This window comes from Symphalangus syndactylus, chromosome 3 (genome assembly GCF_028878055.3).
Source record: "Symphalangus syndactylus isolate Jambi chromosome 3, NHGRI_mSymSyn1-v2.1_pri, whole genome shotgun sequence".
In the NCBI taxonomy this organism is placed as follows: Eukaryota; Metazoa; Chordata; class Mammalia; order Primates; family Hylobatidae; genus Symphalangus; species Symphalangus syndactylus.
Window position 1 is genome coordinate 46,114,545 of NC_072425.2, and position 24,728 is coordinate 46,139,272.

Here is a 24,728-nt window from a genome sequence, read left to right on the forward strand (position 1 = left end):
GCAAACTCATTCCTCCCCAACCATATTTTCTATGTGGAGTCTTGAGTTCCACACTCGTGAATTCTCCCACTTCTGAGGTTTTCAGGAATTGAAGCCTCTCGAGATTCAGTTAGGTATTTGTGCCCCATCATTTTCCAAAAAAGAGTGGAGACAGTGGATATCTGTATGGACTGCTTGTACCCACTCTCTTTCCCTCTTGTTCGTTATTAAAAATGGTTTGCAAAGTCCTAATTGGGATTAAAAAAGAAGAGGGCCAATAGCACTTTCTTTGTAGAATATTTTCTCTGGTTCAGAAAGCTTAGTTTTCCTGTTGAGAGTTCCTGGATCCTGAGGCAGTGAGCCCTTTGTCCTGTGGGTATATGATTGTTATAGGCCAGGGGCTGCAATCCATCCCCAAAGAGCTTTTTTTTTTTTTTTTTTTTTGAGACAAAGTCTCGCTCTGTCACCCAGGCTGGAGTGCAGTGGCGCCATCTCGGCTCACTGCAAGCTCCGCCTCCCGGATTCACACCATTCTCCTGCCTCAGCCTCCCGAGTAGCTGGGACCACAGGTGCCCGCCACCACGCCCAGCTAATTTTTTTGTATTTTTAGTAGAGACGGGGTTTCACCGTGTTAGCCAGGATGGTCTGGATCTCCTGACCTCGTGATCTGCCCCCCTCGGCCTCCCAAAGTGCTCGGATTACGGGCGTGAGCCACTGCGCCCTGCCCCCAAAGAGCTATTTTTATGATATTCTTCTGGGAAATATTTGGTCCCAGTCGAAGACACATGAGCTTTGCCCTGCCTCATCTCTCCATCTGCATTCCTCCTCTCTGGACTCCACCTTTTAGATGCAGCAAGGCTGGTGACAGCATTACCTTATCAGCCTCACATTTGTTCCAGGAAATTTTCTTGGGCAGTCCCCTGGATGCCCTAACCTATGCACCCAGGGGAACTCGCAGGGAGACAGACACATTCAACATAATGACATTAGAGTGTAACACAAGGTGAGGTCATACCTGTTATCAGCAAAGCACCATGTGCCATGGAAGGCTTCCCTGGCGAGTGGGCACTCCAGCTGGACCACGACGCTGGGAAGAGATGGGCAGTGGGGTGCCAGAGCTGACTGTTCAACTTGTAGGACATGCCCAAGCTGGTTGTTAAACACAACCATTATTTACAAATTACATGAACTTAGAATTAACTAAATTATAGAAATATAACGGTATATTGCACTTAAAATGTATTTTTTACTCATTTTTGTATATTTTATTATCTGTGCTCTTGAGGTTGTGTATATCTCATATCTGCAGTGTGAATACCCCATAATGATGTGTTCCTACTGCGCATCTCTGCTCAGCTTCACTTTCAGGGACATTAGATTGGTAGGTTGAAATTGGCTATGATGGGGGTATTTACACCATGGAAATTGGCAAACGCTGTCAATCAGGGCTTGCTTTTTTTTTTTGAGACAGGGTCTTACTCTCTCACCCAGGCTGGGGTACAGTGGTGTGATCACAGCTCACTGCAGCCTCAACCTCCCTGGTCTCAAGCAATCCGGGGCTTGATTTGTTGGCTTACAGATATTGTCTACATGTAATCTAGGCAGTGATGGGAAAATGTTAACAATGAGGATTAAACTTAAAAGTATGTTGTGTCAGTAACCGTTATCTTGTGAATAGCACAAAAAATTGAGAAAATACTCTTCCAGTATTTGAAAACCATCATCTGATTCAGCCAAGTTGCTCACCTGAAGTCCCAACAAAAGTCTTTCTTGTTTCTTTTTATCTTTCTTGTTCATGTAAACAAAACTCTCAGCCAATTTTCATGTTAGAACCATACTCCTTGGCTGTGGGTACAAGAGTAGGGCAAAAACAAATGAAAGCATTTGGTGAGAATCAATTGGCTATGTGGAATTTATAAGAAAGAATATTGTATTTTTTATTATTTGTAAATTGTGTGCTATAAATCCTTTATATTAGTAAAATCTGCAATAGATTTACCTGCCTATATACATGCATACATCTTCCCCCCAAGAACCAGTTGTTAAACATTTACCAGCACACCACCGTGGACCGACGCTGCATGTGTAGGGAACAGCAGGGGCAAAGGTTTGGTGTCATGAAATACAACAGATTGTGTGGATTGGTATTTGATTTGTCTCATACATCCTTGCTCAGTAGCCTCTCTACTGTGAAGCTTTCCCTAGTACCTTGGGCTGGGTCAGCTGTCCTCTCTGTCCCCACATCCCCCTGTTCTTGCTCTTCACCATAGCATGCACCATCCATGAGAAAAGTGGAGTGTGGGCGCCTAGCAGAGGCCTGGTAGCTAGACCGTTGGGCTTGAGTCCCTGCTCTGCCACGGACTAGCAGGATGACCTCACCCAAGATGTGGTATCAAGCCTTTCTGTGCCTCAGTTTCTCATCTGTAAATGGGGACAGTAATAGGATCTACCTCATTGGTGTTATAAAGAGCAAGTGGGTCATCCATGTACAGGCTGGCTGATAGCACTGTGTATTAGCTTTCACCCTCCTCATCCTGTCAGCCACACTGAGCTTCATGACAGGGACCTCTCCATCCTTGCTACCTAGTGTCCATTGGGCACAGTGGTAGTCACTGCTGGAAGGAAGGAAAGAAAGGAAAGGAAGGAGCGAAGGAGGGAGGGAGGGAAGGAGGAAGGGAGGGAGGGAGGGAGAGAAGGAGGGAAGGAGGGAAGGAAGGTTGGTTGAATGAATGAGTTAAGAAAAGAAGGAACCCGAGCCTCCTAATCACTTCTTTAAGCTGCATCCACTGCCTCAGAACCTTTACACCTGCTCTTCCCTGTCTGGATGCTGCTTAATGCTCTTACTCCAGATATCTGCATAGCTCACTCCTTCATTTACTGCTCATAGGTCACCTTACAGGAGAGTCTTTCTGTGACCATCCTCTGTAAAACAGCGTTTGTAAAACTGGAAATGCTGTCATCTGCCTTGATGCTGCTCTCTTCTTCCTTGCTCTCTTGCCTATCAGCCTTTGTTTGTTTGAGACAGGGTCTTGCTTTGTAGCCCAGGCTGGAGTGCAATGGTGTAGTGGCATAATTGCAGCTCACTGTGGCCTCAAACTCTCGGGCACAAGTGATCCTCCTGCTTCAGCCTCCTGAGTCGCTGGGACTACAGGCACACACATCACACCACCCAGCTAATTACTTTTAATTTTTTTGTAGAGATGAAATCTCATTATAGTGCCAGGCCTGGTCTTGAACTTTTGGGCTCAAGTGATCCTTCATCCTTGGCCTCCCAAAGCCCTGGGATTACAGGCATGCACCACCTGCCCGGCCCCTATCAGCCTTCTTATTGGCTGTTTTGGTATCTGTTGAGTCCCCAGTGCCTAGTTTGGCAAATCCCGATTGAATGTGTGAGTGAATATTTCTCCAAGCCCCTCAGGTGCTGGTTTTGTCTCCTTTTCTTTATTCTCCCTGTTATGACACCCCAAATCAGCTTCTTGTGCCCTTCTGGCTCTGCTGTTCACATAGATGCCTTTTTCCTTCAGGAAGGCCACAGCCTCTGCACACTTGAGCCAAACCCTGGCTCTGGTCTGAAGCCCACCATCTTCTTTCTTAAGTTCTTCCTCACACTAGCTGAGGACTTGCTGGCATTGGCATTTACTGCAAACGTTGGCATTTACGGTGCTTTCTTGCACAGAAGGCGGAGTTTTAATTCTGGCAGCTGGAACTCCCAGAACTTGAGGGTCGCCGTCTGGAGGGAATCAGTCAGTCCTGGCCCAGACTCTCTGTGTCTTCGCAGCCTGAAGTGGGGTTTTGTCTATTGCTGAGGGCCTGCCTTGAGGGGAAGAGGGTGCAGATAGCTCAGGACCCACCTCCAGCCTCATCTGCAGGAGTCCAGCTGAGATCAGCTTTCTGTGTTGGTGTTTCTTATAGAATTTCATTTGAAATAAGATTACCACTACTTTATAAAAGTTTGAAGACCACTTTACCGAATTCTAAAATGTGTTTTTTTTTTTTTTTCACCTTTCCGTCTTGAAGATGAACTGACTGGAATCCTTAAGAAATTATCACTTGAGAAATATCAGCCCATTTTTGAGGAACAAGAGGTAAGAATGCTCTTTTTGAATGTCAATTTAAATCTTACTGTGAAAGAAAACTTTGTCTAAATGTGTAGGTTTTCATTTTGCAAGCCTAGATTGATCTCTTGCCCTGAGACAGCTGAGGAAATAGAATTTGTGCTCAGCAGGTTTAGTTCAGTTTGTTATTGTGAAATCCTGGGGACTTATGGCTTGCTTTGTTATGATAGAATTTTGTAATTTTGAGCACTGCTCTCTCTAGAAAAGTTTCTTCCTGTCCTGAAAACATTTTTTTGTTGTGTGTGATTGACTGGCAGACTTATAGGCTTAAAGTGGGCTAATAGTAAACCCTAAGGAACCTGTGTTATGTGTCTGGATCTAGGGTCTGTGGTGGTCTGAGAGAGTTGCTATGTGTTTAAAAGCATTCAGATTCACATTAAAAAAAAGAATACTGTTCTGCAGTTTGGCACTTCCTCAAAATATTAAACATAGAGTTACCACATGACCCAGCAGTCCTACTCCTAGATATATTCCCAAGAGAAATGAAGACATGTGTCCACACAGAAACTTGTACACAAATGCTTGTAGCAGCATTATTCGTGAAAGCTAAACTGTGGATATGACCCAAATGTCCGTCGACTAATGAATGGATAAATAAAATATGCCTGTGCCATGGAATATTATTTGGCCATGAAAAGAATGAAATACTGGCACATGCTGCATCGTGGATGAACCTGAACACATCTTGCTAAGTGGAAGAAACCAGTCACAAAAGGCACATAGGGTGTGCTTTCATTTATATGAAATGTCCAAACTAGGCAAATCTGTAGACACAAAAAGTGGATTCGTGGTTGCCAGAGAGTTGGGTGGAGGAGTGGGCGGGTAGAACGGGCAGAGTAGGGAGTGACTAGAATGGATACACGGTTTCTTTTGGCGGTGATGAAAATATTCTAAAACTGAGTGTGTGGTGATTGTTACACAACTCTGTGAATATACTAAAAATCATTGAATTGTATAAATAGGTGAATTGTATGGTAGATGAATTATATCTCAGTAAGCTGTTAAAAAATTTACTGTTTTAGCCAAGTAAAACTCCTCCGCAGGCCCACCAGCCACCAGGGTATAATCAGTGGTTTAGAACATTCTAGTGAGCAGCTTAGTAGGTAAAAACTGTCACAATTGCAGAGCAATCATGAGAAGCACTCATTGTCCCCACCAGACTTGAGATGCAGTTGAGGAGCTTGTATTTTAGTTCAAGAAACAAACAGGGTGCAGTAGCTTTCCTCCTCCTGTTTGCTTTTCTGCCATATGCAGTCTGCCATTCCTGCCTCCTTGGTGTTTTAAACCTTAGCAATGACTTTCTCCAAGAAATCTTTCCGTATTGCTGATTGCTGCCTGCTTTTGCTGATATGTTTATGCCTTCTTGGAGTGTACAGAGAACACATCTCAAAGTACATTTCTGCTTCTTGAGATATCGTGTCTCTGGCTCATAGGGTGACGTGTGTTCTGATTTATTGGCCTTACCCCTTTTTCTGACCTGGCATGTCTGCGAGTTCACCTGTCCTTCATCATTCAGAGGTTGTTGTGGTTGTCCAGTGTAGGGAACGGGGGTATGTTTCAGCTGATGTACAGAGCTTCGAGAATGTTCATGGGGAGAGGAAGGCGGGCTGTGCAGATTTGCTCTAATTTTAGTAACTCACCCACCTAGAAGTTTCTGCAGCCTCTGGGGTCAGGGAGGGAGCTGGGGCCTGAGGCAGTGCCATGGGGAGGGCTGGCAGCCACTGGCTGAGGACCTTTCTGTGTGTTAGGTTTGTGTGAGGTTAGCTGAGGCAGTGCCCTTGTCTCTACTTGACACAGGTGCCTATGCTTGCTAGGGGCCAAGCTCAGTGTCTCTTCCTTTTTCTTAGTTTGTCTCTGGCAACATATGAGCTGGTTACACTGTAGGGGTGCACTCTCTATATGGACCCACAACCCAGTGTTTCCTTGGAGGCTTTAGTAGGACTGAGGTTTTAACCCTGCTGATTGCCACCAGACCCAGTCACCACAGCTTCAGGGGTACTTCTCAGTCCCTTGCAGAAACTCCTGGAAGTATCTGGCATGTAGATAGCACTTTCCCCTAGTTTCCAACAGTAAACAATTCTCCCCATTAATATGCACTTATAGTTATCAGTGAGAATTTGGAAGAGGAATGAAGTTAATTCATGTTCTCATCTTGACATATTGAAGCTAAAGACAGACTAATAATTTTCATCTTTCTACCTGTATTAAGGTGGATTTGACTATGTGTATTGAAAAATACCAAAATAATGGTACCTTAAACAAAAAATAAGGTGATTTTTCCCACAGAAAGTTTGGAGATAAGTCATCTAGGCTCCTTCTAGCTCTCTGCTCCACCCCCACTAATGTGGCTTGTATCCTCAAAGTCCAATATGGCTACTGGAGCTCCAGCCATCACATCCACATTCCAGGCAGCAGGATGGAAGGAGACTGCAAAAGGACATGTTCCTTCCTTTTTAAAGAGACTTCCCCAAAGTCCACACAGTCTTTATTATATCTCATTTACCAAAAGTTTATCACCTGACAATACTTATCTGCAAAAGAAACTAAGAAATAAGTTTTAACTGTATGGAAATGTGCCCAGCTGAAAATTGGGATTCTGTTGCTTAAAAAAAATAGGGCATGAATATTGAAAGGATACTGGGATATTTCTGCCTCATTCCTGCTACCCCTTCACAAGTAGTCGTAGGAGAGGAATTCCATCTCTGGTGCTCTCCACCTAGAATAAGCCTTGAGGGTTTGGCATTCCCCCAGGGTTGATGGAGGTCAGAATTGGGAAGGTCAGTGCAGATGGAGAGGCAGAAGATTGATTGATTGATGCCGTCATTCATTCAGTCCGCAAACACATACTAAGTACTTGAGACCCTGCCCCTGCCAGACCCTCTGCCAGAGCCTGGTGCTGGGAAATGCAGATGCCCAGAATACTCTGGAGCCCAGAGAAGGGGGTCTATGAAATGAGGGCCAGGGAAGACCTGGGCTGAGAGCTAAGCTGAACTTTGGAGAAAGAGGGGGAACGGACCTGGAAGGGCATCTGGGAAGAGGGAGCAGGACTCATTGAGAGAGCCTGTGGTACTCTGGCTTGGCTGGGACTGGGCCAAGGCCAGTCCATCAGGAGGAGGGAATGGAGCTTGACCAGGCAGGGCCTGAACAACGTGGACTTGCTTCTGTACACCACGGGCTTGAGGTAGATGCAGGCTGGAAGGTCTGTAGCCTCTGGTGTGGAGGTGGACAGGGGTTGGAAGGGCAGAAGGGGAAGAATAACTGGGAGGGAAAGACCAGTTAGGAGGTGGAGGGCCCCTCAGCAAGAGGGCAAGTGCTGAGGACGTCAGAATCGCTGAGGACTGGCCATGGTGCCAGGCTGGATGTGGGGTCCCTGCTAGGGGTTGGGATGGTGGGGGAGAGACTCGTGTCCAGCAGGGCCGGGGGCAGGTGGTTTCCATTAAGACTGCATCACCTATCCATTCAGCCCCTCAGCACTCTGTGAGCTTTTATAAAACACCCAAGAGATGCCAGGAGCTTACTGTTGCCAGAGAGGTGGGGGTGCCTGCATCTCAGAGAGGGCTAAGCACTGGTTAAGGGAACAGACTCTTCCCCAGTGACTCAAACCTGGCTGAAGGTTTTTGTTTGTTTTTAATCCAGAAAAGTAAAATGACTGTTAACAGAGAAAAAGAGAGGTAGGGGTGGGGAAAATTTCGGAAAGAAAATCTCTATCCCTACATAAATCAAATGTTTTAAAGAAAAAAAAAGTTAATCCTGTTAGGTATGAGGGAATATAAAATAAAGCCTGCTTATAAAGTGAAAGACTAAGGATTTTCAAGAAGTTATGCAAGTTTTATTTTAAATGACAATAGCGTATCTCTAAAGTGTAATAGTATCTGGTAGTTTGTAAATGTAGATCATAAAGCTGTTTGTAAACTCTTTGTAGATCCCGCATCCACCCTGTAATTTATAGGGTGGGATTGTTTGTGATTTTTTGGTAGGGAAACTGAGGTAAGGCACCTGCCCAGGTCCCCTGGCAGTGAGTGGGAATTGGCACCCTATCTGTCTCCAGGGCAACACAGCCTCCTCCTGCTTAGCTCCGGCTGAAGACATGGGTGTGGGCAGCCAGTTTTTGTCCCATCTCCCAGATAAGCGCTGTTGTTGGAGTCTGATTTGTGAAGCTGTAGCATTGTCTGCAATAGCAACTCCCCAGGGGGAAGGGCCCGGACTGGGGACCCAATCCCTTAATGCTTAGGGAAGGTCAAGTCATGTTAACAAGAGGGATACTGCCCTCAGGAAAAGCCCATGAGGGAGACCAGGGAATCTGCGGCTGAAGGGCGATGTGGCATTGAAGAGCAAGGATGCTGGAGCCCTCTGCCAGGGTTCAAAGCCAGGCCCTGCCACTTACTGGCCATGTTACATTGAATGCTAAAAAAAAAAAAAAAAAAGCTCTCTGTGCCTCAGCTTCCCTGTCTCCAAAGTGGGGATAGTGATCTACCCTGCTGATGTCATGAGGGTTAAATGACTTAGTCTATCTGAAGTCCTCAGAAGATGCTTGGCACACATAGTGCTAACTGCCCTCCTCTGGTCTGGCGGTGAGACTGGCTTCTCAGTGGACCTGGATTGGGTCTTGCCAGGTGTGGACCCCCATGCCAGAGGCTGTTGGTGTCCGACATGCAGGGTGATGGATGTGCTTGCTTCATTGGAGCCACTTCTGACCTTCCCTCCACCTTGCCGTAGAGGAACAGGAGCCAGTGGAGCAGAGGGCCTGATTTCCTGTCCAGGGGCCAGGCAGGGCTGACAGAGCCATTAGGATCTCACCCATAGAAACCAAGGCTTGCAGTTTTGAGATGCCCTTATTCTGAGCTCTGCTCTCATTCTCCATGGCCCTCTCTCCTTTATTGCTTCTGCTTATTTCCTCACTCTGTCTTTCCACAGTCTGTCTCTGTCTCGTGCATGGTGGGGGAGACGAGGTGAGTACTGCCATACGTTTGTACAGTATCCGATATTGTTAGAAGTACAGCAACATTGCAGTTACCTTTCTAATGGCAGGTCTTGGATTTCTCCTGTTCTAGCCACCCAGATGACTATCTCAGAGATTTTCCTTACTTGGCTCATTTTAAGGGTCTTCCTAAAATGCATCTGTTCAGAAAATCCAAGAGCCAGATCTGAGGAGAGTTCGTTTTTTAAAAATGTTCTCAACGAAGCTTTAAACATAAAGTCAGGACTTAGAAGTAGTAAATCATCATGAGTTTACTACTAATAAGCACTCATAGCTCATAATCATGAGATTACTGTTGTGGCTGGGAAGAAACTGTGGCATCCAGCAGATGGTGGCGAATCCCCTCTCTCTCCCCAGGTGGACATGGAAGCGTTCCTCACGCTGACTGACGGTGACTTGAAGGAGCTGGGAATTAAGACAGATGGGTCCAGGCAGCAGATTCTGGCAGCAATTTCTGAACTGAATGCAGGCAAGGTACTGTTCCCTGTTTCTTGTATTTCCGTGTTTCAGACATCTGAGAGCTTCACCAGGGTCCTGGGATCTTGGGAAGGTCTTACTTCCTCTCATCTATCATATCTGACAGTGAGCAAGCACTCACTACCTCCCAGCATGGCCTCTTCCCTTTTCAGACTTCCCTCATAAGGTTTCTCCCCAGATAGAGCTGAAACTTCCACTCAGCTAATATCAATGTACAGGGCTAGCTGTGGCCCTCAGGAGCACTGTGAAAGCAGAGCCTTCGAGCCTTTGGATCAGACTGGCCTGGGTTTGAATCTCAGCTCCTTCACTTATTCACTGTGTGGGGTGAGGCAAACACCTCTCTGAGCCTCGCTGTCCCCGTCTGTAGGGTGGGGATGATGGTGTTGTGTCAAGGACTAGAATGCTCAGCAGAGCTCCTGGCACACAGAGAGCCGCCAGTCACTATCGTCGGCTTCCCACATTTTTGTCTCATGTTAAATTTCTCATCAGCTTTAAAGCCAAAAATATCAATGCCCCCACCCCACGCCCACCCAAAGGCACACACACACACACCAAAAACAAAAAGAACCACAAAAATAAAAAAGACAAATCACCACTCACTTTGCAAGCTTCGTTGTAGTTGCTATTGGGCTATTGGAACTCCTTTGCTGTCTGCTTTTTTTCTTAATAAAGGGTGGCCTTTTTTTTCCCCAGCAACAATGTGCAGTACCTGTTTACCTGCTGTTTTTTCACACTTTGCCTAACAGCTTTCCACTTGTTGGACGATAGTCTCATGCCTGGAATTTTGCTATTATGAATATTGCCATAATGGACATCTCTGCCTTTTTCCTCTTTCTTTCTTTCTTTCTTTTTTTTTTTTTTTTTTTGTTGTTGCTGTTCCTTGGGCTGTGTTCCACGATATGCGGAGATATCAGAGAGCATGGCCACTTTTATGGTTCTTTCTGTATGTTGCTGGACTATGCACAGAAATATTGAACAGATACATAGCACCAGCAGCAAATAAATATTTACGTAGTACTTTATCATCTACAAATCACTGCATACGTTTCCTCATGAGTCCTGGAGACAGCCCAAGGAGGCCGATGTCCTTACACTTACCTCGTCTGGCTGGCGAGGGTGCACAGTCTAGGGAGGGGAGCATGGTGCCCAGGTCACGCAGTGGTGGGCAGTGGAGGGAGACTCTAAACCCAGGCCTCCTGGCCTCTTTCTCATCACCTCTCTGCAGCACTGTGTTGTGTAGAGGCGGCGCCTCTCAGCCCTGCCAGGATTGGAGGTGGTAGATTTTGTTGTCACTGTCGTCGTTCTTATTACCTGCCTGAAGGCTATAAGGTGATCCTTCAAAGGGATGCCCTTAGCATTGCTTTGGGCATCCCAAGGCCAAGTAGTTTTCCTCCATTCTTTACTAGTTCCTTCTCCTCTGTAAATGGCTGGATTCTAAACATTTCTTGGTTGTTGCTTGGGTCTGGACCACCTCACTTTACATATAGGGAAGCCCAGGCTCAGAGTTGGGCAGTGATGCCTGACTTCTGGACCAGCACCACTTCTGCTCTGCTGTTAGATGTCGGGGGGAGGGCAGGGGGGTAAGGCAGGTATGGAGGTTGTCGGAGGCAGGCAGATCTCAGCTGTTAGGAAGGGCGTCGTCCAGGAAACTGAAGCCTGAGGGTGGCTCACAGAAGGCGAATCAACCAAAACAGTCTCTAAAGACTGGGGCATTGATTTATTCATGAAGAAGAGCCTTTATGTCTCAGGCACCGTGTGGGTATTGACCATTCAGAATCACTGTGCCAAGCATTGTGCTCTGAGCATGTCACACATTATAGTCATTCATTTAATCCTCACGAAAGCCGCAGAAGTCAGTTTCAGTTTATAGATGAGGAAACCAAGGCTCAGAGAAGTTGAGGAATTCACCCAAGGGCTTCAACTGCCTCGGTGTAACTAACCCACAGCACATAAAGGAGAGGCAGGTGGTGCTGTGAGAGCTCCTGGCTTAGAGTCGGGGCTGAGAAGACATCCCTGAGGAAGTGGCAAGGCAGCTGAGACCTGAAGCAAGAGTGGAAACCACTGGTTAGAGGGGTAATAGGAAAGTGCAGAGCAGGCAGAGGGAAGCACACATGCAAAGACCCTGTAGTGAGGTGTGCAGTGTTTAAAGAACTAAAGGAATGGCTGGAGCGCAGAGTAAGAGACATGAAATGTGGGGAGACTCAAGGGACAGAGCAAGGCCCCCAGGGTGGTAAAGGGTGACTCAGTCAAGTAAGGGAAAGGGTTTTGGGGAGGGGAGGTGGGTGAGTGATGGCAGGGCGGGGGAGGGCTGTGGCCCAGGCGTTAGAGGACCCTTTCTCCTCCTGGCCTCCAGAGGCCAGATGTGTGAGCCAAGGAGAGGATGGAGTGGGTAAAATCCAAGCTTAAGCCAGTTAAGGACGAAGGACGGAAAAGGTTCTGGAGGCAGGGCCAGTGAGAGCACAGGCCAGGAGCTGATGCCACCAGATGGCAACTGCTAATGCTTCCGGAACCTCCCCTGTGTCCTCTGTGGCTATGGCCTCCTTGGCCCAGGATCACAAAAAGCAGACAGACTGGGCTAGTTTGCCAACCTTAGGAAACTTAACTGACATCATCAGAGTGAACGATGTGACATCTTGAGCCCATCCCGATGGAGGACATTGTTCTTAAAGTTTATACAGACTAGTGCCTTTTTTCAGTTTACTCTCAAATTCATCCCCAACTTTCCCCCCCACCCATTCCCTGTTCTATGACAGTCTGCATCCTATACTAAACAGTCCCCATCAGGAGAAGCAGAAGGGACAGCTGTTAGTGGTCCTGCTTAGGGGCCCAGCTCACCAGCTCACAACCAAGAGGCCCAGGTGCTTGTGACATGCCAGGCCAAAGGCACCACTCAGTCCCACCCATGTCCCTCCAACAGGCAGCATCCACCCTGCAAAGTCAGGCAGTTCCACACAGTAATAGGTACAAGGGGAAGGAGCCGATCTGAACCACTTTCCTGGAGAAAGACCCTGTCATTCAAGAGTAAATAGTACCAGATAAAGTCCTCTGGAAGTGAGGACCATGTGTCATCATGAGTCATAGAGAAAAGGCATGTTTAGGAGAAGTGTAATAGTACAAAAGCAAATTTAACTTCTGCTGCATTATTCTAAGTTAGCAGTGCAACTGCCTGCTGGTTCTTAGATGTGCGAAGAGCTCCTCAGGCCAAAGGTGGCTTCCAAGAGCCGGTTCACTGCCCTTACAGCCTTCAGATGCTCTGGGCCTTGGCTATTCTAGACTGGACTTGCCTGACCTTGACATCAAGGGTTCCTGCCTCTTTGATTTTGCTACAGGGCATGAACTTCTCTTTGTAACATTCATACTTTTTCTTTTGCAACGCAAGCTTGGCCAACCAAGAGAGAGTACCCATTGTGGCTCTAGTACTCTGTACACATTAGAGAGCCCAGACCAGGACCCATGAGACGGGGAGGCCCAGCTTTCCTTGCCCGCAGTGTCTTTCTAGCTGTGGTCCACAGCACGCTGGTGGGTTTTAGAATCCATTTAATGGGGCATGAGCAGCACATTTTAGAAAATAGAATAGAAAATAGCAACATGCTTTTGGAGATAGAAAGGACAAAATGTTTCAGTTATATATGTTTACATGAAAACAGGGTGTGATATAAAATGCATTTTTTACACAATCAATAAGATTGAGCATTTTGGCCTAAAATTTTTTAAAAGTGAGTATTAACTAAAAACCTGGCTCATAATATAATAACATCAGTAAGTCTTATTAGGCATAGTAATATTAGCAAAACGTTGTGGACCCTCAGCCTGCAAGCCACATCACTTCCAGATGAACCCACCCCAGTATCGGAATTGTAATGTGTGCTCGAGTCTGCTCATTAGTTTGTTAGTTTCGGATGAGTTATATATTGGAGGTTTGCCAGAAATGAGGAGTTAGTTGGTCCTAAGTCATTGTTTCTTTCTGTTGCCCTTTTTTTGTGATTGTCAATGCAGTGCATATTGATTTTATTAAATTTACACAGTACCAAAATAGTGAAAAGAATTTTTTTAAGAAATCACAATCTGGCCAGGTGCAATGGCTCACGCGTGTAATCCCAGCACTTTGGGAGGCCGAGGCGGGCGGATCACGAGGTCAGGAGATCGAGACCCCGGTGAAACCCTGTCTCTACTAAAAATACAAAAAATTAGCCGGGCGTGGTGGCGGGCGCCTGTAGTCCCAGCTACTCGGAGAGGCTGAGGCAAGAGAATGGTGTGAACCTGGGAGGCGGAGTTTGCAGTGAGCCAAGATCACGCCACTGCACTCCAGCCTGGGTGACAGAACGAGACTCCGTCTCAAAAAAAAAAAAAAAAAAAAAAAAGAAATCACAATCCAATCGCTCAGAGGCCAACACTGTTCACCTTTGGGCAGATTGCTCTGCAGTGTTTTGTGTCCTTTTTTTTTTGTTTTTTCTTTTTTAAAGAGATGAGGTCTTCCTGTGTTGCCCAGGCTGGCCTCAAACTCCTGGCCTCAAAGGATCTTCTCACCTCAGCCTCTTGAGTAGCTTGGATTATAAGCACGCATCGCCACACCCTTAAATTTTTGTAAAATATGACTGAGATAAATTTGGGTCTGTAATTTTATATCCTGCTTTCTTTAATATGAAATATATGCAGCTACTCGTGTCATTAAGAACTCTTTTTCATATAAATTTGCATAGATGTGCTAAAATTAATTTTTAAAAAATTCCTACCTGTTGGTTATGTAGATTTTCAAACTGTATAAATGGTGCTGCAATGGACAGCTTTGTGTCTGAGGCCTTCTAATCCTCTCCTCACAGTAGATGTCTTAAAAGTGGAATTACTGAGTCAAAGAGTCAGAATCAAGGTATATGTACATCTGAATAACTTTCCGGAAAGAGCCAGTGAACAGTTCCACTAGCTGTGAGTGTGTGAGAGTTTGTTGTTCGTTTCACTGCAGCTTTGCCAGTGTTACTATCAGTTTGTTTTTTAATCTTTATTAATTTGATAGGCAAAAAAAAGGCACCTTGTTTTAATTTGCATTTTTTGAATTGCTAGATAGGTGAACCTTTTTTCTACATTTAATGGCTGTTTTTTTTTTTTTCCTTTTGAGAGTTATCAGGCAGGTCCTTTGAAACTCAGGGATTTTTAAAGGGCAATTATCATTATCATCTTCAATCAGTTGTGGATGCAGGAAACAATTATGGTTTTAATCATCTACAGCTCCCTCCTAAGGTTAGCAGGCAGCGAGGGCCGGAACCCTGTCTTGCCCTGACCTCATTTCTCAGGCAATTAAGGCTAAGGTGGTGTTTAATAATAAAATTGCTGTCAACCCTTCCATTTACATTTTAGCCCTCTGCAGTTTGCACAGTGCCACCCCATTCATTATCTCAGGGTGAGCTTCAGTGCAGCGCTGGCAGGTAACATTATCCCCATTTTACAGATACTTAGTGGGAAAGGGGCGGGCCTGGGATGCTGGCGCTAATCAGTGGTAGAGTGAGGATTCCAGATCCTCTGACTTGGCATCCAGTGCTCTGTCATACCCTCCAGCCTTTGGATTGTGTTGATGGAATCTGGAGGGCATTTTTCCAGCTTATTTAAAATTGTTTGGATGGGTTGGGATGAAGGGAGAATCTTACTGTCCTCTTGAGTCTAGGAGGCCTCATCAGCACAAGAGGTATCTGTGTGGGGGTCTGGAAAGGGGCCCCTCTGGGCTATGGGGAGTCCATGAAATGAAAGAAAGCTTGAAGTCTAGGCTCATTCAGTGGATTTTTCCCTCTTTTCACTCTTAGTAGAGAACAATCTGCCAGAGATGATACATTTTTAATTTACATTTTGACCATATTTATTAATTTTTAAAAATATGTTTAATCGCTGCTGCCCTCTGAGGATAGGACCTGTCTGCCTCCAGCTACGCACACAGGGTCTGTTGGGAAAATGTGCTAAAATTAATTTTTAAAAAATTCCTACCTGTTGGTTATATGATTTTCAAACTTTGTATAAATCGTGCTGCAATGGACAGCTTTGTGTCTGAGGCCTTCTAATCATCTCACAGCCATCACCTGAGGGACTCTTATCATCCCTGTTTTGTAGATGAGGAAACCAAGGCCCAGGGAGATTAAGTATCTTGCTCAGGGTATCCCAGCTAGCAAATGGGAGAAATGGGCTCTGAACCTAGACTGTGACAGTCTCGCTCTGTTGCCCAGGCTGGACTTGACCTCCTGGGCTCAAGCGATCCTCCCACCTCGGTCTCCAAGTAGCTGGGGCTACAGGTGCATGCTGCCATGCCCAGCCCAGTCTCTGTTCTTTGTTGTTGTTGTTTTTAATTTTTTATTTCCTTAGATTATTGAGGAACAGGTGGTGTTTAGTTACATGAGTAAGTTCTTTCATGGTGGTTTGTGAGATTTTGGTGCACCCATCACCCAAGCAGTATACACTGCACCCTATATGTAGTCTTTTATCCCTCACCCGCTTCCCATCCTTTCCCCCTCTGCCCCGCAAAGTCCACTGTGTCATTCTTAATGCCTTTGCATCCTCCTAGCTTAGCTCCACTTACAAGTGAGAACATACTATGTTTAGTTACTTCAGTCCTGAGTTACTTCACTTAGAATAACAGTCTCCTTCACTTAGAATAATAGTCTCCAGTCTCATCCAGGTCACTGCAAATGCCATTAATTCATCCCTCTTTGTGGCTGCGCAGTATTCCATCGTTCATATATATATATATATATACATACACACACACACACACACACACACACATATATATATATACACACACTACAGTTTATTTACTCAATGATTGGTGGGCATTTGGGTTGGTTCCACGATTTTGTAATTGTGAATTGTGCTGCTATAGACATGTGTATGCAAGTATCTTTTTCATATAATGGCTTCTTTTCCTCTGGGTAGATACCCAGTGGTGGGATTGCTGGATCAAATGGTAGTTCTACTTTTAGTTCTATAAGGAATCTCCACACTGTTTTCCATAGTGGTGGTACTAGTTTATATTCCCACCAGCAGTGTAGAAGTGTTCCCTTTTCATCACCTCCATTCTAGCATCTACTGTTTTTTTAATTTTTTTTTATTATGGCCATTCTTGCAGGAGTAAGGTGGTATCACATTGTGGTTTTGATTTACATTTCCCTGATCATTAATGATGTTGAACATTTTTTCATATGTTTGCTGGCCATTTGTATAGTTTTTGAAAATTGTCTGTTCATGTCCTTAGCCCACTTTTTCATGGGATTGTTTGTTTTTTTCTTGTTGATTTGGTTGAGTTCATTGTAGATTCTGAATATTAGTCCTTTGTCAGATGTATAGATTGTGAAGATTTTTTTCCCACTCTGTGGGTTGTCTGTTTGCTCTGTTGACTGTTCCTTTTGCCATGCAAAAGCTCTTTAGTTTAATTAAGTCCCAGCAATTTACTTTTGTTTTTATTGCATTTGCTTTTGGGTTCTTGGTCATGAAATCCTTGCCTAAGCCAATGTGTAGAAGGGCATTTCCAATGTTACCTTCTAGAATTTTTATAGTTTCAGGTCTTAGATTTAAATCCTTAATCCATCTTGAGTTGATTTTTGAATAAGCTGAGAGTTGAGTATCTAGTTTCATTCTCCTACATGTGGCTAGCCAGTTATCCCAGCACCATTGGTTGAAAAGGGTGTCCTTGCCCCAACTCTATGTTTTTGTTTGCTTTGTCAAAGATCAGTTGGCTGTAAGTATCTGGGTTTATTTCTGGGTTCTCTATTCTGTTCCATTGGTCTATGTGCCTATTTTTATACCAGTACCATGCTGTTTTGGTAACTACGGCCTTATAGTATAGTTTGAAATCAGGTAATGTGATGCCTCCACATTTGTTCTTTTTGCTTAGTCTTGCTTTGGCTCTGCGGGCTCTTTTTCAGTTCCATATGAATTTTAGTATTGTTTTTTCTAATTTTGTGGAGAATGATGGTGATATTTTTATGGGAATTGCATTGAATTTGTAGATTGCTTTTGGCAATATGGGCATTTTCACAATATTGATTCTCTCCATCCATGAGCATGGGATGTGTATCCACTTGTTTGTGTCATCTGTGATTTATTTCAGCAGTGTTTTCTAGTTTTCCTTGTAGAGGTCTTTCGCCTCCTTGGTTAGGTATATTCCTAAGTATTTTATTTATTTATTTTTTTGCAGCTATTATAAAAGGGGTTGAGTTCTTGATTCGATTCTCAGCTTGGTCGCTGCTGTTGTATGGAAGAGCTACTGATTTGTGTACATTAATTTTGTTTCCAGAAACTTTGCTGAATTCTTTTATCAGTTCTAGGAGCTTTCTGGAGCTGTCTTTAGGGTTTTCTAGGTAAACGATCATGTCATCAGCAAACAGCGACCATTTGACTTCCTGTCTGATTGCTCTGGCTAGGACCCAGTCTCTGTTCTTAACCTCTGAGTATTGCTGCCTCTGAGCCTGGTATGCAGTGATGATGTTTTCTGGGCTTAACGGAACATTCACATCCACCCCCTTTTCTCATCTGAAAATGTGTGTATAGGGGGCAGGGGGTGTTGTAGGAATGGATTGAGAAGTGAATCTCTGTGAAGACAAATCTGGCAGCTTTTGGGCAAAGGGAAGCAAAGGCAGTTTAAACTCTTATCCTGTAGCAGAAGGAAACTTGGCTCCCATTGAATTTTCTGGAAATCTGAGGACTGGAAAGATGCACAGAGGCGCAAGAAAGGAGACCTCGAATCTGGGCTGTGGGACTCGGGAGGAGTCAGTCCTGCCCTGGACTCGGCCTCCCGCTCTGTCCAGGGGTTTGGGGTCCTGCATCCCGGGGCCTCTGCAGCATTGACAGGCTGCGATGGTGGGTGCTAGGGAGATTCTGACTCAGTACGTTTTTATTGAACTCGGTACTCTTTCAATTAGGTAATTTATTTTCCCCAAGATGCCCATGGGTTTTTGAAGTATGAGTTGAACATTAACAACACTGTCGATTGAATTAATGGTTAAAAGGTTTAATAAGACTTTCTGTGTCTGTTTTCAATTTCCTCCACAGGGACGCGAGAGACAAATTTTACAGGAAACCATTCACAACTTTCACTCTTCCTTTGAGAGCAGTGCCAGCAACACCAGGGCCCCTGGCAACAGCCCCTGTGCGTGATCCTCCTTCCCGCAGCCACCACCGTGAGCTCTCTGAATCCTGGGACCCCTTCACATGGCCACAGCCCCAGCCCTGCCCCTGCCACACTGCTGTGCCTTAGTCACGTTGTTCCCTTTGCTCAGGATGCCCGCTTCACATCCACTGCATTCGTTGGTAGTACTTGTTGCTGCAACAAACTTCAACACACAGGGACAGATTCCCATGTAACAGCCCAGTAGGGGTGCTCTTGGTTGGCAGGTTGGTTCACACAGTGATGCAGGGACTCAGCTCCTTTTATCCTGTGCTCTGCCCTCCCCGGGAGCCTCAGAGTTTGCTTCTGGCTGGCGGCAAGGGAAAGGGACGATGGAGAAGGCACGGCTGCTTCTTACCTGCCTTGCTGTTAACTGACACACATCACTCCTGCTCATGTCCCCTTGGCCACTGGTAGTCATGTGGCCCTACCTGGATCAGAGGAGGCCGGGATGTGCAGTGTCCACATAGTGGCTTCCCAGCAACAACTTTTGACTTAGATGAGGGGTATGTATTATGTTGAGAGGTTAGCCTTCCTGCCACATCTTCCCTTAAAACTTCTAACTTGTCTCTCCTGGTCCAAGTCACCTGTCAGTTGAAGTCTCTTTTTTGACCCCCTTTCAGCCACTGGGTCCCTTAGTGCTGTGTATGTGACTGCTCTAGCATTCCACTGCACCTGCTGCATACAGCTTACAGCATGCATTCAAGATGTGTATGTCAAACGCATTTTTCTTTATTGCAAAGACAGTCTATTATAGAAGGAAAGAAGTGGAGGCCTGCTGTGTGGATCCCTTCTTCTTCCTAGCTTTCAGTTTCCTTATCTGCAAAGTGGAAGGTGAGACCAGACGATGCTCTGGTACTCCACAGTGCTCACCTCTATCACTGCAGGGCTTTCTGCACTGAAAGTGGAAGCAGAAGACTAATGGGTCACATTGTGAAAGGCCTCTGGTGCTCAAAGTTTGTAGGCAAAGAAGTGAAAATTTGGAATTTTTTCTACATCCTGTTAATGCTGTGTTCCTCAAAAGGGAATTGGCTTGTGTAGTTTCCTACCATATCATATTTTATTAAATTAGAGGGGCCCTGACTTTTAAAACCCACTGGCTTTCTGAAGTGTTTTCCAGTGAGTGACTCATTCAGCCAGTGCCTGTTGCATTTATGTTAGCTACCAGGTGCCGAGCGTGCAGACACAATCCAGAGCCTTCAGGCTCTCGACAGGCAAGAGAACACCTGTAAATAGATGGTCCTGACATTGAGAGGCAGCATGGTAGAGTGGGCAGACCTTGTGCTCTGGACTCAGGTTCAAAGTTCAGATGCAGCTCAATGGCCTCTTAGTTGGAGCTTAGAACCAGTATGCCCAAAGTGCTGGGTCTGCAGGAAGTACCCAGTTGATGGTAGGCTGCACAGAATTCTGATCTCTACCCTGAGCCGTGCTGAGCCACAGGTTGGTCTCCTTGGGAGGTGCCTTCTCTCATCTGTCCCTCCACCAGCCACGAAAGCCCACTCCCCTACACTGGCTTTCAGAGCCGTCGTGACCTTACTGCCCAGAGCCTCGTAGTTTTTCTTCCCCTGCCCTGATAGTGGGTGTTTTTCCTCTAAATCCTCTCAGCCTTCCACCCACAGAAGCCAACTTTCCATGGGACTGAAGACAAAGTGTTTCATTTAGCTGTTACTGACAGACACCTTTACGAAGGTTACTCATGTCCCAGCCTGTTTAAGGAGACACACTCATTCATCCCCTACTATGTGCTGGTAGCTTTACCTTTGTCATTTCATCCTCATGGCCACCCTGGAGGTGGCATTGTGTAACCTCATCTTGCACATCCGGGAAATGGATGCTTAGGAGAGGGAAGCTTCTTACCAGTTAAACAGCCCAGAAGGAGCAGATCTGGGGTCAGAACTGGACCTGGTGGGCTTGCAAGCCTGTGCCTTTTCCACTAACTCCTATAGACTCCTGGAGCTAGAAGCACTTGTGATTCTTGTTTTTTTTTTTTTTTTTTTTTTTTTTGAGACAGAGTCTCGCTCTGTTGCCCGGGCTGGAGTGCAGTGGCGCAATCTCGGCTCACTGCAAGCTCTGCCTCCCGGGTTCACGCCATTCTCCTGCCTCAGCCTCCGAGTAGCTGGGACTACAGGCGCCCGCCACCGCGCCCGGCTAATTTTTTGTATTTTTTTTAGTAGAGACGGGGTTTCACCGTGGTCTCGATCTCCTGACCTCGTGATCCGCCCGCCTCGGCCTCCCAAAGTGCTTGTTTTAATTTACTGATGGCTTCAGGGGTTAACAGTAGGCCTAGAATTGTTTGCCTCTGAAATTCATGGCCCCTGATGTTATGTGCTCTGAAGTTTTGTGCCTGCTTTTTGCTGTGGTCCTGTTTTTTTCATAACCATATACTGGTATAGCTTCCACTTAGGTAAGTTTGATTGAACAATGATACACAGCTGTGCCGGGGGGTCACCTTTTCACAAATGTAGACCTCCATGAACTCACTGGATGACCCTGGACGGAGCGGAGCTATTCCCATTTTGTAGACAGGACAGCAGAGGCTCCAGACAATGTCTGTCTTTTCTTTTTCACTGGACTCAAGTGTCCAAGGCTTTTTGTCCTAGGAAGTTTGCGTGCTGGTTCACAAGAGGTCCCTGGCACCCATTCTGGGGATGTTTGGATGTGGCTGGTAGGCAGGGAAGAGAAAGGGCACCCCAGCGGGGCATATATGGAGGCAGCACAGAACATGTAGGTTATAGATCGTCAGGGAGGAGGGGTCAGTTGGGTGCTTGTTTTTCTGATTTTTGGTCATTGATCACCCCGTTCCCTTCCCACATGTGTCCCCAGCCTGCCTGTGGCTGTTCCCCCCACAAGAAGCACCTCCCTTGCTCGGTGACCTTCACCAGCATTTCCCAAAAGTATGCTCCTTGGAACCCTAGTTCCACAGGATGTTATTAGGTTTTTCATAAAGAAAAGCAGGGTGTGCATGTGAAAGTGGGGCGAGGTTCCCTGGTCGAGTAGGTTTGGCAGACACTAAAGCAAGCTACACGATCATCTTTGCTGCAGGCCTCTCATAACCTTCAGCATGCCAGCATGTGTCAGGCCTCTTCACAGGGCCAAGAAGCTCATAGCATCTCCCACATTACTCTCATCACTTCTCCAAGGTGCTTTTGCAAGACTGGAATTCCTTGAACATCACTGGGGAAGCCCCGCCTTGACTGGAACAGCGGCAGCCAAGAGGCCTCGCAGCCCTGGGAGTGGGTCAGGGCCCTTGGTGGTCACCTTTTTCTCCCCAGCAGCTCTCTGCAGAGGTGGCCTGCTTGGCAGTGGGACATCAGGGGACAGGGCCTGCTTTGAGATGGCAGGGTCCCTGTTCCGAGAGCTCTCCAGCCTGAGGGCATTGAGCTCAGGCTCCACCCTGAGCTCTCCTGCAGGGTGGAGGGCATTGTTTCCCAGCACCCAGGCAGTGTCTTGCTGGTGTGTCCTGGGTGCTGAATGTCCAAATCCCCACTGGCCACAGAGGGCTCCTGCCTCTCTACTTCAGCGCCACAAAATTATATGGAGGCCAGCTGGTTTTGTGAGGAGAGTGTTTATTTTTTAATTCTCTTGTTTGCCGAACGTTTACTGAGCATCTACCCTGTGCCAGCCCTACTCGTGTGCTCTGTCTCCAAAGATGAAAAAGGACTTCTCTGCCCTCAAGGGAACCCCACAGTATTCTAGAGTAGACAAGCACGTCGGTGAGATGGTACGGTGTTGAAGCGTGCTGGGTATATGGCTCAGGGAAAGTCATCGATGATGGCTCAGGCTCAGTCTGGGCAGGCCCCAGAGGAGAGAGCTGGAGTGGGGCCTCAAAGGGCAGGTTTAGGCAGAAAAGAGAAAGGGCATCCCAGCTGGGGGCATGTGCAAAGGCAGCACGTAACGTGTAAGTTCTAGATCGTCAGGGAGGAGGGGTCAGTTGGGTGCCTGTTTTTCTGCTTTTGGTCCTTTGAAATGAGTAGAAGCAACCTGTTACCCTGGAAAGAGCACTGGACATGGTCAGACCTAGCGCTGCATGATGTTGAGCACGTTTCTTCTTCCCTTTGAGACTCAGTTTCCCTTTTGGTTACAAGGGGATAGTAGCCCCCAGGGATCAGGTGAAAGTGAGAAAGCCCTTTCCACACGGTGGAGCGGTGCGGATGTGGGAAACCTCAAAGATGCTTGCACATTTTAAATCCTTTCATCTCTCAACTCTCTTCTTTCTTCTCTCCCTTCTGCCTTGACGTAGCCATGGCTGGGTGGGTGAGGCCAGAAGAAACTGCTTCCGGCAAGAGGTAGCAGCCGCTGAGGTGGCTCTGCTGGCATCGGAGCCCACAGAAGTGAGGAGTGGCCGATGGACCTGCCCTCCAAATGTGCCTGACTCTGGGTCTTGCTGTCATTGGGTTTCCCAGCATGGCAGACAGAAAGAAAGATAGTTTGGCCAAGTCGTAGAGGCTGATCCAGCAGGTAAAAAGGGGGCAGGGAACTCGTCTCTTTTGCTCTTGCCTCGGAGCTGCCTGAAGACATGGGCCAGGCCGGAGGCTGGACAACTTTGGACAGATACGCTGACCTGTGCTTCCAAGTAAATGCCTGCTGAAGAGCCCGGGACCCTTCCTGGGAGAATTCTGCAGCCAGAATGAAGGTGGCGTCAGCAGGAGGCTGTGAAGCACCATCCTGTCGCTGTCCTTGTCCATTCCTAGCAAGTTAACTGTGTCTTGTTAACCAGCAGTTCCTGTTCAACGTGTAAAGAGACCTGATGTTTTCCCTAATAAAGCTGATACCAAATTTTGCAGGACTGGCCTGCAGAAGTAATCTCCCTGGGTGAGGTGGGTTCTCTGGCCTCAGGGGGGCTCTGCTCCTCCTTAACATGCAGCCTAAGAGTGGATTTAGACCCTGCCTTAATTTTAGCCCCCCAGCTGAGAATCCAGTCCCAAAAATAACAGTTGTTGTTGCCAAAGCTTGGGAATGACAGAAGGGAAATCCACACAGAATCACGGGTAGTGAGCTTGAGCACAAAGCCCAGTTCATTGTCCTCGGCTCCCCTCCCCAGCACTGCGCTTCCTTCCTAAGGGTGAGACCACATCTCCCTGCCCTCGAGAACTCCCTTTGCTCCAGGACCCCCGCCAACTTGGGGCCCTGCCCAGCAGAGTGGAGCCATCTCACATCAGCATAGGGAACCCTACCAGGTTCCCATTTCCTGCTGGAGCCCTCTCCAGGGCTGAGACACAGGGCATGGCCATCCTTGTCTCGGAGACCCTGTCTCCACCTCCAGTTTGGCCTTCCCCTATAGGGCCCTCACTAGGGCCACTGTATTCACTGCCGAGAGTCTAGGATGCCATTTTAGTTTCTGCCCAAGAGAGTGTCCATTTTCCTCACCATAGACACTTTTTATTATTTTATTGTTATGTTTATGCAGGGACTTAATTCTTTGAAAGATTATTGTTTGTCAGCCTATGTATATTAAATGATGTAAAGTTATCTTCCCACTTTGACTGCATTCATGCAAGGCGTAAAACACTGCCCAAATTCCTGCCTGTCATAGCTGTTATGGGGCGAGTCCCTGGGTCCACCAGGCGCAGCTTCTAGAAGTCACCTTGCCTCATCTTCACAGGAACCCTGTGAGGCAGCCTGAAACTCCTCTTTCTGTCAGTATGGTGACTGTGGCACACAGATGCTAACCAACTTTGTTGAGGTCACAGAGATGACAAGGGACAGTCTGGTCTGAGTGCAGGCCTCACACACTTCCTGGTGTCTTACTGTCTGTCGTCAGCACAGAGGAGAATGTGGAATTTGAATAACCCGGCCAGCAAGACAAATGAAACCTGTTGTTTAGCCCCTGCAGCTTGTTCACAACTTGGAGAGGAGGGCTTCTGAAAGCTATAAATAGCCTAGTGATTCTGTTTCTTTTAGGAATTCTCACAAGTGGCCTGGCACGGCGGCTCATGCCTGTAATCCCAGCACTTTGGGAGGCCGAGGCGGAAGGATCGCTTGAGGCCAGGAGTTCAGGGTTGCAGTAAGTTATGATCACACCACTGCACTCCAGCCT

The 24,728-nt window shown here is 46.6% G+C and overlaps 1 protein-coding gene across 13 annotated transcripts in view; it reads left to right on the forward strand.

The window, feature by feature from the left end:
* Positions 1-23,477, forward strand: part of ANKS6 (ankyrin repeat and sterile alpha motif domain containing 6) — a 64,730-nt gene extending 41,253 nt beyond the window's left edge. For 7 of the 13 annotated variants that reach the window (XM_055271693.2, XM_055271694.2, XM_055271700.2 and 4 more), the window contains 4 exons: positions 3,997-4,064; positions 9,430-9,546; positions 18,577-18,673; positions 22,932-23,477. In XM_055271693.2, coding sequence (XP_055127668.1) covers positions 3,997-4,064; positions 9,430-9,546; positions 18,577-18,673; positions 22,932-22,981 — 332 coding nt within the window. In that variant the 3' untranslated portion in view covers positions 22,982-23,477. Of the gene's footprint in view, positions 1-3,996; positions 4,065-9,008; positions 9,044-9,429; positions 9,547-18,576 lie in introns of all 13 variants that reach the window. The other 6 variants (XM_063636170.1, XM_063636171.1, XM_063636173.1 and 3 more) reach the window with 4 other exon arrangements.
* Positions 23,478-24,728: the final 1,251 nt, after the last annotated feature.